The sequence below is a fragment of the Lepus europaeus genome, chromosome 1 (assembly GCF_033115175.1).
Source record: "Lepus europaeus isolate LE1 chromosome 1, mLepTim1.pri, whole genome shotgun sequence".
Taxonomy (NCBI): domain Eukaryota; kingdom Metazoa; phylum Chordata; class Mammalia; order Lagomorpha; family Leporidae; genus Lepus; species Lepus europaeus.
This window is the reverse complement of record NC_084827.1, coordinates 120,471,604-120,483,311: the sequence shown is the minus strand read 5'-3', so window position 1 is coordinate 120,483,311 and position 11,708 is coordinate 120,471,604. Positions and strand designations below refer to the sequence as shown.

General features: G+C 41.5%; 1 protein-coding gene across 1 annotated transcript; it reads left to right on the top strand.

The window, feature by feature from the left end:
* The first annotated feature begins 3,966 nt into the window (after nucleotides 1–3,966).
* On the top strand, nucleotides 3,967–9,896 carry IFT70B (intraflagellar transport 70B). The gene has a single exon (XM_062188372.1). The coding sequence runs from the start codon at nucleotides 4,177–4,179 to the stop codon at nucleotides 6,172–6,174; it is 1,998 nt and encodes a 665-aa protein (XP_062044356.1). The 5' UTR covers nucleotides 3,967–4,176; the 3' UTR covers nucleotides 6,175–9,896.
* Nucleotides 9,897–11,708: the final 1,812 nt, after the last annotated feature.

Sequence of the window (11,708 nt, the reverse complement as noted above, 5' to 3'; positions counted from 1 at the left end):
AATCAATTTGTCAGTGGCTGTACCCACAACTGTGTCTTCACTGCTAATTCCTTTTTATACACCATGTTACTGTGTAAGCTGAAGGAGGTGGTATCAGGAAGGTCAGTCCTATTATCATGAATGGATGCACAGTGGGGGAAACACTGAACCTGGATCTCAGAGAAAGCAAGGAAATGCAGTCTCCCAAACTGAACCTTCAGAATAAAATGGCCTGGACTGAATGGGAGACAAAAAATAACAACCAGAAAATAGTTTTTTCTTAAGCCCATCCTTTATCAAGGATAAGGATGTGACCATGGCTGTGGCTGAAATATTCATAATGCTTACCAACAAGCTGTAACTATTTTTACAAAACAAGTAAGAAACAATCATTTCCAATTGTGTTTGGAAGAGACTGCACAATAGAATTTCATCAGCTCAAATTTGGGCAGGGAGAAACAGAAATGTGCTAAGTACCAAACATTATGCCTTTAACTCATATATAGGTTGCCTAAATGGAATTTTTCTACATGGCAAATACACATCCTCAGTCAGCAAAATCCACCCTGAGTCCTATACCACTTCCTGAAAGCCTGATTCCTTTCAATAAGGCACTAAATTATTTTATTGCAAATACCAAATGCTTTCTTATTGCTGGGAATAGTATGGACTTAGTTTTTGATATATGCTAAAGGTTTTCAAGACTCTATTGCAAATAAAATGATCCTTATGATACTTTATAGTAGTCCACTCTGTTTACTGCTTTCCAGAATTTCTATCATTAATTAACTTACCTCCTTTCAAGCTCACCCCTGACCAAAAAACTAAGCTATTCCCCAATTGCCTATTGGAGACCAAATGAAAGTCGCTCCATCACAGCAGCAGTGATGGGCATGCCAATTTCACAGTGTGATTTGTGCACTCATTTCATTTTGAAAATGACCCTGCCTTCCATCTGTCTAAGCCGAATGTCCTGCTTTTTTCAAGCCAGGCCTCTGGAGCAGCATCACGTGAAATAAGGAGGAAAACACAGAATGCCGTCTCTCCTGCCCACTTCAGTTGCCATGCTCACAGAAAGGTAAAACAAAGATGCCTATGGCAATCAGAGAAGTTTCAATAGAGCAGACAATCCTTTTACTTTTTATATGGTTTCAATGAGTCATTTGAATGTGAAAGATTTCATAATGCAAACATAACTCTGTAGAGCACAGAATGAGGCTGAAGATATGAAAGACAATATTCCCTTGCCATGTTGTCGTCTTGCTTTGATTTAATAACAATACATCCAAAGTTTCAGCTCAATATGTAAGGATTTTGAAATAACCAGCCTTCTGAGTATTAATTGCTCCCAAAGAGCAAGTGTCAATCAGGCAGGCATAAAGGAGAAGACCCCACACTTCCTGCTTATTGAGCAGCACTGACCAGCACTCCTCAACCCGTACACTTCCCTAGGTTGAAGACAAGAAAGGGCTGGAGCTGGGAACTGGATTGGAAGAAGCCTTGGCATATGGGATGGCTATAGTGGTCTTTCTCAGCTGCTTTTTCTGATGACCTTGCATGTCCAAAGCTATGCTCAACTTTCCTGAAATTAGTGCAGTTTGTCTTTTTTCCGGTATTGATGCAGTAGGAGATTCTCTTTCTGGTCTGACTCAGAAGAACACAGCTGTGGAAACTTCTCAGCAATGGAGAATGTCTAAGTGCATGAAGTTTGTTGATTTTTAGTATAGCATTTAGATGCTACTGAAGTCTCTAGGCAAAACAGATGACTAGGACCAATACCATCCCCCACTAATCACTTCTAACACCTGCTCACAGCTACAACTCAGGCCAGGAAGTTCAGATTTCTACAGCACATTCCAAGCTGCTTGTGCATTTTAATGGGAAAATAACAATCCCTGTCCCCAAAGCTAGACACTAACATTCCTTCAAAACTGTGCCCATGCATGAGACATAGATCAAGATAATTCATCAGTCTCTTCTTACTGGACTTATCATGGTCCTGCTGCTTCATATGTAGCTGTGTTACTTAATCTTTCTCCATTTGTAACATGCAGCATACAAGATGGTTATTAACATTAGAGATAATATATGTAAGTAGTTCAATAGAGTACCATGCATGCAATGGCTGTTGGCTCTAAAATACGTGCACAGAGGGTGGACCCTGTGGCACAGTGGAATAAGGATCTCTATACTGGAGTGCCTAGGTTGAGTCTCAGCTTTTCTACACTTCCAATCCAGCTTCCTGCTATTGCACCTGGGAGGTAGTGGATGCTGACTCAAGTACCTGGTTCCTGTTACTCATATGGGAGACCTGGATGAGTTCCTGGCTCTTCGTTTTGACCTGGCTTAGCCACAGCTGTTTCAAGCATTTGGAGAGTGAACCAGCAGATGGAAGCACTCTTTTTTGCTCCCTCCCTCACCATCACCATCCCTCTGTCATCAGCCTTTCAAGTAAATAAATCTTTAGAAGTATGTATGTATATATATATATATATATATATATGTATGTATATATATATATGAGTTATGGGCAGCAATATTACTGAAGAGGCAAACAAAGTATGTGCACTGAAGTCTACAACTTCATAGCAAAGATATTCTTGGACTTGGACTTGAGCAGCCTTGGGTGAGTGTAAGGCCAATGCACATTATGGATGACTATCAAAGATAATATGTTGCCCCATGCCACCAGCAGAGCTGCTATATATGACAGATGCTCAAAACTTATGATTATCTTGGAAAATACACAATATATCTGTACCTCACTGGGATAAACAAGTTTTATATTTTTCTCTCTTATCTTTTCCATAATTCTTGATGGTAAAATTGTATATATTCTCCTACAAATTGTATACTCTCTACATCAGTCTAATTGATGACTATGGCTTTTTTGTTAGTGATCAAATGCAATTTTCTATAGCATAATGAAGCCCATTGATTGTCACTGCTCCTTAATAGTCCTACCAAATTCAATAGAATTTATATAAAAATAGACCCAGGATAGTAACATAAAATCCAAAAACGTGACAAATTAACAACAGAAAAACAAAAATGACTTTCTGGACATTCTCTAAGTCTGCATAGAGATCTTCAAACTCAGAACCTGAAATGTGAAGTGTAGGCAGTTTGCTTTCATTTTAGCTGAAAGAAAATCCACTTCTGGTCAGCTCAGTAATATCCAAAACCATTAGAGCCTGCGAGTACAGGGTGAGTATCTCGGTCTCTCACAGGCCCTCATGTCACCGGCTAACCTAGTAAAGGAGCAAATTTTAGTTTCTTTTTCCTTTGGAAAAGACAAGGCCGTGCATGTTCCAATGTTTCTAGCTGGCAGTGTTGCTTGGAACACCACGGCAGCACACATGACCAACTTTACAAATCAGGAAATGCTTGGTAATATCCACTGTTAAAGAAAAGGTGGGCGGGAGCTACTTGGATCTAAAACTCATCCTCTGCCTGTACCGGGGAAGAATGACAGCACTTTTCCCTTTCTTCAACTTCTAGAAACGAACAAAATTAAGATGTTGGGTGGCTGCGTCATTCTGTTTTTAGGTGTGCTCTCTCAGGACAGCATAAAAAGAACCTACACTAATGCTAACTTAATCCCAAGGAAATAACCCGCTTTCCCAAACTGTTCCCTTCATGGAAACAACGCGAAACGACCTCAATTATATACATATATATATATATATATATATATATACACACACACACACACATACATACATACACACACACATATATATTATATATAGTGTGTAACGCGAGTTGTACAAGCCTCGGAATCACAGACGACGTCGGGGCCTAGTCCATTCTCCAAGGAACCCAGAGACCTAAGAACACCACAGAAAACGCAAACAACGGCAGCAAGACTGCGTTCGCGAAGGCGGAGGGTCCGGGCCGCTGAGACTACGCCTCCCAGCATGCTGCGCGGCCACATCCCGAGCGGCGCCGCGACGGGAACGGTGCATGCCGGAATGTAAACTTCCGCCTCTGAACGGCACGGAGCTCTTTCTTTTCCCCTGCATGACACACACAACTCGCCAGTACTGAGTCTACGAACAGAAAATGGGACACTGAGAGACAGTTCTTGTTTATTCTTCATGGAGTCCTTCCGCTGCCAAGTAATCTCCGAAAAGACTTCCGCTTCCGGTTACACAGTTGCCGTGGTAACAAGTCCACAAAACGAACTGGGCAGTTATGGCGGGCCTGAGCGGCTCGCAGATTCCGGATGGTGAGTTCACCGCGGTCGTGTACCGGCTCATCCGGGATTCTCGCTACGCCGAGGCGGTGCAGCTGCTGGGCGGAGAGCTGCAGCGCAGCCCGAAGAGCCGCGCCGGCCTGTCGCTGCTGGGCTACTGCTACTACCGCCTGCAGGAGTTCGCGCTGGCCGCCGAGTGCTATGAGCAGCTGAGCCAGCTGCACCCAGAGCTCGAGCAGTACCGCCTGTACCAGGCCCAGGCCCTGTACAAGGCCTGCCTTTTTCCGGACGCCACCCGGGTCGCCTTCCTCCTGCTGGACAACCCCGCCTACCACAACCGGGTCCTCCGCCTGCAGGCCGCCATCAAGTACAGCGAGGGTGATCTGCCAGGGGCCAGGAGCCTGGTGGAGCAGCTGCTCAGTGGGGAAGGTGGAGAGGAGGGAGGGGGAGAGAACGATCCCGATGGCCAGGTCAACCTGGGTTGTTTGCTCTACAAGGAAGGGCAGTATGAAGCTGCATGTTCCAAGTTCTTTGCGGCCCTGCAGGCCTTGGGCTACCAGCCTGACCTTTCTTACAACCTGGCTTTGGCCTATTACAGCAGCCGGCACTATGCGCCGGCATTGAAGCACATCGCTGACATTATTGAGCGTGGCATCCGCCAGCATCCCGAGCTGGGTGTGGGCATGACCACTGAGGGCATTGATATTCGCAGTGTTGGCAACACTTTAGTTCTCCACCAGACTGCTTTGGTAGAGGCCTTCAACCTCAAGGCAGCCATAGAATACCAGCTGAAAAACTATGAAGCGGCTCAGGAAGCCCTCACTGACATGCCTCCTAGGGCAGAGGAAGAGTTGGACCCTGTGACCCTGCACAACCAGGCACTGATGAACATGGATGCCAAGCCTACGGAAGGGTTTGAAAAGCTCCAGTTTTTGCTCCAACAGAACCCCTTCCCCCCAGAGACTTTTGGCAACCTGTTGCTGCTCTACTGTAAATATGAGTATTTTGACCTGGCCGCAGATGTCCTGGCAGAAAATGCCCATTTGACTTACAAGTTCCTCACACCCTACCTCTATGACTTTCTGGACGCCATGATCACTTGCCAGACAGCTCCTGATGAAGCTTTCGTGAAGCTGGATGGACTAGCGGGGATGCTGACTGAACAGCTCCGGAGACTCACCAAACAGGTACAGGAAGCAAGACACAACAGAGATGAGGAAGGCATCAAAAAAGCAGTGAATGAGTATGATGACACCCTGGAGAAGTACATTCCGGTGTTGATGGCTCAAGCAAAAATCTACTGGAACCTTGAAAATTATTCAATGGTGGAAAAGATCTTCCGCAAATCTGTGGAATTCTGTAATGACCACGACGTGTGGAAGCTGAATGTTGCTCATGTTCTGTTCATGCAGGAAAACAAGTACAAAGAAGCCATTGGATTTTATGAGCCCATAGTGAAGAAGCATTATGATAACATCCTCAATGTCAGTGCTGTTGTTTTAGCTAACCTCTGTGTTTCCTATATCATGACAAGTCAAAATGAAGAAGCTGAAGAGTTGATGAGGAAGATTGAGAAGGAGGAAGAGCAGCTCTCCTATGATGACCCAGACAAGAAAACCTATCATCTGTGTATTGTGAATTTGGTGATAGGAACACTTTATTGTGCCAAAGGAAATTATGATTTTGGCATTTCTCGAGTTATCAAAAGCTTGGAACCTTATAATAAAAAACTGGGCACTGATACCTGGTTTTATGCAAAGAGATGCTTCCTGTCCTTACTAGAAAACATGTCAAAACACACAATCATGCTACGTGACAGTGTTATTCAAGAATGTATCCAATTTCTGGAACACTGTGAACTTTTTGGCAAAAACATACCTGCTGTTATAGAACAACCCCTGGAAGAAGAAAGAATGCATATTGGAAAGAATACAGTCACATATGAATCGAGACAGTTAAGAGCTTTGATTTATGAGATTATAGGTTGGAATACGTAGCAATGGCTGATAATGGCTTTTATTATAATGGCTCTGTTTTGTACATCTTGCTCTATAATATCTCTGCTTAGCTTTTGGCATCTTTATATTTGTTACATTTTGAATTTTGTACTCCTTAGAATCATAACAGAAATATTAGATAAAGCTTTGCGTTAAATCTACCACACAGTGAAATAATGTAAGAACTTTACCCCAGGAAAAATTCAAAATTGATGAATGCTGTGTTTGTTAGAACTTGTAATGGCTGCTTCCCCTCCTTTATCATGTAGGTTTTTATTCATCTTTAAGGGTCATTGCACAAGGGTTACATCAACTGGTAGTAGACTCCATTAAGTCCAGAAATCAGTAGTAATTAATGTATAAGACTTTAGATGTTTAATAATCATTTCAGGGATTGTGTGTTTAACAGCTTACCCTCATTAATATATTAATTTGTAATGTGTATGTTTTATGTAGAGTTTAGAATATTTTAGTGTTTTTCCAGTGCAACATAATGCTTTTCTAATCAAGATTCCTTGGGCTATAAATGAATTTTTTAGTGTGCAAGATTCATTGGGAAATCTTGTATCCTTAATAAAATTATGGTGCTATGGTGTAGAGACAAAAAGCAATTATCATGAAAACATATTTCATTGTTTGCTTTTGCTCAATTTGTTAATAATATGAATACATGAATAAGTACTATTATTGTTTTTCATTATTTTCATTTATTTTTAATAGTGACTAACAGCACAGGTACTAAAAACTGATATCTTAATTCCTACCTTTGTGTTTGTAATTTAGGATATGCTAGAGTTGTTATTGTGTTGTAATCACATGGCTACATGGCCCATAACCCACCAAACTCCTTCCCTACCCCTATAATTAATGAAAAGGTCATTATATCTTAGATTCATAATGCTAGTTTCCAGTTCATAAATTCTGGTTGAGTTCCCTTTGTGAACCTCACTCATTCTGGTCAGGTATTTTGTTTTCTGAACCCTGCAAGAGCTTTAATATTTGTTTTTCTACTCCTTATCCTTTCACTTCATAAATGTAACCCCACTTTGACCTCACTTAGGAAAAATAAAAAATACTGGCTTCAATCATTAAATTTCTGATTCTAGAATTTTTTTACCTAAAAACTGGAAATTTGGTTCTAACTTAATAGCTTTCTTCTGGTAGATAAGGAACCCCAGTCATAATGAACTGCTTTTGTTTTTCCAGCATGAAGAAACCATTTAGCTACACGGATACCCAGATGAAGTATGTTCAGCATAGTTCCTCTGTAGCATGACTGCTGGTGGTTCAATTCTATTGGATTAGAAAATTTGACTTTGAAGTACAATGGTTTTGAATTTTTGCCATGTTTAGTGTTAGTTATCTGAGCTGCTATCATAGTGATGCTTTAATCCCATGTATGGAGAATCATCAAAGTTTAATGACCTCTTCAGTGTATCCCAGAGCCACATTCTGTCTGGGAACAGTTCTTTAATAACTTCTGAACTAAAAAAAAATGTTGGTGCAGTAGCTCTGTGTCCCTTTCAATCTCCATAACCCCTTTACTTTGGAGAAGTAAATAAAGTGAAATCTTATTTTCAACATCCACGTTAAAATTTTTTTCCTATTTCCTCAAAACTTTTTTCATATGTGTGTGTGTGTGTAAAGTAAACTGCCCAAAAACAAATGTTTTCCAGATTCCCTTTTGTAAATGGCTTGGCCTTTATTTGGCTACAATTTGTTTACCCAGGTGCTGTATGGTTGTGGTTTGAATGTATGTGTGTAGGTGTAATTTAGCTTTTAGAACATAAGACGCTTTTCAGAACAGTTTTTAACCCTTTGCTGCTGGGCAGCTGGGATTTCCTGCCATTAGTAATGCATCAGGAAACCCTGACTGCTCCTACCAGAACAAAGGCCAATCATGGCATTTACACCCTTCCTTACCTGGGCTCTCCAGAAAGGCACCGACTAGATTCAGATAACTGCTGGCTACAGCAAAGTCTCCTGAGACTTTGAGTCCATAGACCTAATGCTGAGGCCTGGAGGAGCCTGGCTTGGAGAGTTGAGGGCATCTCTTAACTCCCCAGGCACTTACTGTCCTTTACTTTTAGGATATACACTTTTTTTTTTTTTTTTTTTTAATTCACGTGCAAAGTACTCTGCTTTGCTTCTTGTTTTGAAAAGGCACGGGATTTTACAATGACCTCATATTTTGCCTCTTGAATGAACACTTCTGTCCTGAATTTCTGATGGTAAGCTTTGTTCTCTGTTCTTGGAGCAGGGGTGGGGAACGTTTGAACTTCAGGCTGTATTTGGTCTGGCTCTGCCAAGGCAACCACAGGCAGCATTTGAACTTCAGTAAATCCGTAGCAAGTTAATTTTAAGTTGATAAGTTTGCCTGGCCTGTGAATGGTGTATAAATATCCAGATGGCCCTTGGCAGAGAAAACGTTCCCCATCAGTGTCCTAGAGAGTATTAAGTGCTCAGAACAATTTGCTTGACTAAAAGTGAGATTTCTGTTTCTAAAGCTTCTACTCATTTGACATTTCTTAATATCTGAAAAACTGTTTTAAAGGGGTCAATTATTAAATCCAGTACTTTGTAATCTTAGTCAACCCCTTGGTCTCGACATATGCACATACAGAACATCAGCATGTGTTTGTACACAGACGCTGTATCTGATTTCTCAGACACAAGATCTTGATCTGTATGTGCAGAACTCCCCAAGCTCAGAGACTCCTCTGATCAGTGACATGACACCATCCTTCTTGGAATGTCACCTCAGCTATGGCATGATGTTGGCACTAATACCATCAGTGAAGTCAAGTGTGTAGTGGCTAATTCTGACCCACTCGTGAGGAGCAGACAACTGAGATGGACTGTGGGGATGGAGATGCATACGTCATCAGCAGAGAGATGATAGGAAGGGTGATATTATAGGAGAGATGATACACATTAGGCTTAGAGGGGCTCCTGAGACAGAAGCCATAAAGAATAGTGATAGCTTTGGCTCAAGGTTAGAATGATTTGTTTATACAGGGCTGTGGGGTTGATTCCCAAACTTATTAGGAAATGCAAGATAAAAAAGGGTGACTGCCTTGGAGAAGAAGCGTTAAGGGAGTAATCTTCTCAGTGCTTTGCCCCATAGTCCTTACCTGGGCTCATTTCTCCATTCAGGGTTAGCAGTGCTGTGAGCCTGACTCCAGGAAAGCAGTGCCTAGCTCAAGAACTTAACTTTGAAAGGATAATATCCCAAAAAGAAACTTTTCGTTGCAGGTGAAGATCAGCACTTTCCAATAGTTTTTGGTTTTAGGTTCCTTCTTAACGACCATGGATGATGGGGAAGTATTGAGAGGTTGTGCTTTTCTGAGGGTATTCTCTGCACTGTCCCCACCTCCACGATCCAGGAGCTTCCTGCCATTAGTATGACTTGCAGCCCATTACTCACCATTCACTAGCTGATTCCCATCTAGCTGACCTGTAGGACTAAAGTGATATTTTGTAGTCAAACAGCTGATTTTTCTATTGAGCCAGTAACTGGGTCCTTGCTTGTTTGACTACATAGCCCTGTGGTTGCATCCACCACAGTTGACACTTCATTCGAAATATAAGCTACAAAGAGACATCAGAAAGTTCGTGGAAAATGTGTATAATCATTGAATTTTTTCACTAACTTTAAAAGCCAACCTCACAAATGTAACTTTTTGAATTCCCTTCAAATCCTTGAGCAGTAACTTTAATTCTTAGTAGTTTTAAGGAATTGTAGCTGTCCAAAGACTCGTTTGTTTTGAACTTATGATAAAATGTTTTAAAATTTTTAAAGATTTTTCAACTTCCAGTCTCTCTATGGATGATGTATGACTTATAGAAACAGGCTGTCTTACATTTTTAAGTGTTAAAGAGTATAAAGTTTGAAAAATGAAAATTTATTAAGTTCATCAGATACAGTACTTCCTTTATGAGTTTCATTAAAAAAAAATCAACTCATCAGTGCAGGACATTATGGCTTAAACATTTATAGAAGAGACAGTATCTAAGGCAAGAGCATCTCTTGCATTGCTGTAATATTTGGTCACAAAGGCAGCAGCTTCCATTCTGTGGTTGGAGGAGACTCATTTTTCTCCATTCACACCCTTTTGTAGGAGATACTAATAATCTCCTTTAAAAAGCAGAAATCCTCTATGCTTCATGGTCACCCAACACACACAGTCTGGTTCAGTGAAGCAGCCAGCACCAAAGGCACTGAATTGAGAATCAACAGCCTACAATTTTGAAAATCTGGAACTAAACCTGATAAACAAACATTAATAAAGACAAACAAGAAAAGGAGGCTTTCAAAATCAGCTTCTGGGGCTGGCGTTGTGGCACAGTGGGTTGCCTGAGATGCCAGCATCCCATGTGGGCACAGGTTCAAGTCCTGGCTGTTCCACTTCCAGTCCAGCTCCTTGCTAATGTGCCTGGGAAGACAGCAGAGGATTTCCCAAGTGCTTGGGCCCCTGCCACCCACATGGTGGATCTGGATAGAGTTCAGGGCTCCCGGCTTCCACCTGGCCCAGCTTCAGCCATTGCAGCAATTTGGGGGAATGAAACAGTGGATGGAAGATCTCTCTTTCTCTCCATCTGTGTAACTTTGCTGTTCAAATGGATGAGTAAATGTGGGCAGCCACAGGCAGTCGCCCCTTTTGTTTACGCTTAAACATATGGATCAGGGCACAGACAAAAGGCTAAGGAGGTTCCAGGAAGAGGCAGGAAGAACTGTATCTCACTGTTAGACTTCTCACAAGAGATGATATAATCAGTCACACCTGAAACCTGCATTTATCACCTAGGTGTTTTATTATACCCTTGTAATCAATGATTGATAACATTTTACGATCTGTTAAATAGAAGAACCTTGTTGGGAACTCTTTGTAACCCCACAAGTCTTTTAGATATGTAAATCTTTTGTGTGCCTTCTTGTATACAGCTGGTCATGTTTAAATACTACTGGATTTGTTGAATAAACGAGCCTTGATTAGGATTTGTCTTGGCTTCATTCTTTGCATCCTTGTCCCGCATTTCCCACTGTTTCAGGAAACACGGTTCTTTGTGCTGCAAGCCAGCACAAGTAAATCTTAAAAAACAAGCAAAAGAAGCCTCTGGGGAGATGCACCCTAAACCTCATGTGCGGAAAAGACCACCTTTATTAAATTCAACTTCAGCTTGGGCTGACAGTGCAATGCACACCAAAAATGCCTTTGTTAGCTGACTAGACTGGGCACGCATGGGTACTATGTTGAAGATTTATATTCAGGCCTAGATATCTCCCTTTTAAAACATCAAACAGGTACACCTGGAGGATTAAAATGGAGGAAAGTGTAGAAATCACAGGTGCAAAGGCTGACTGGAGAGGATCCAGGGGAACAGGAGACCCATCTTTAAGGGCTGCCTTAAAGAAATGGGACAATCCCTTATAAACTACGGAAGGCAGAGTTTTACTTATGAGTAGAAGACAGAAACAGAATTCAGTCTAATAAAAAAATTTCCTAATTCCTTATTAGGAATTATATATTATA

Coding starts and splice junctions, on each gene's coding strand:
- IFT70B (XM_062188372.1), top strand. CDS start 4,177: ATGGCGGGCCTGAGCGGCTCGCAGATTCCGGATGGTGAGTTCACCGCG.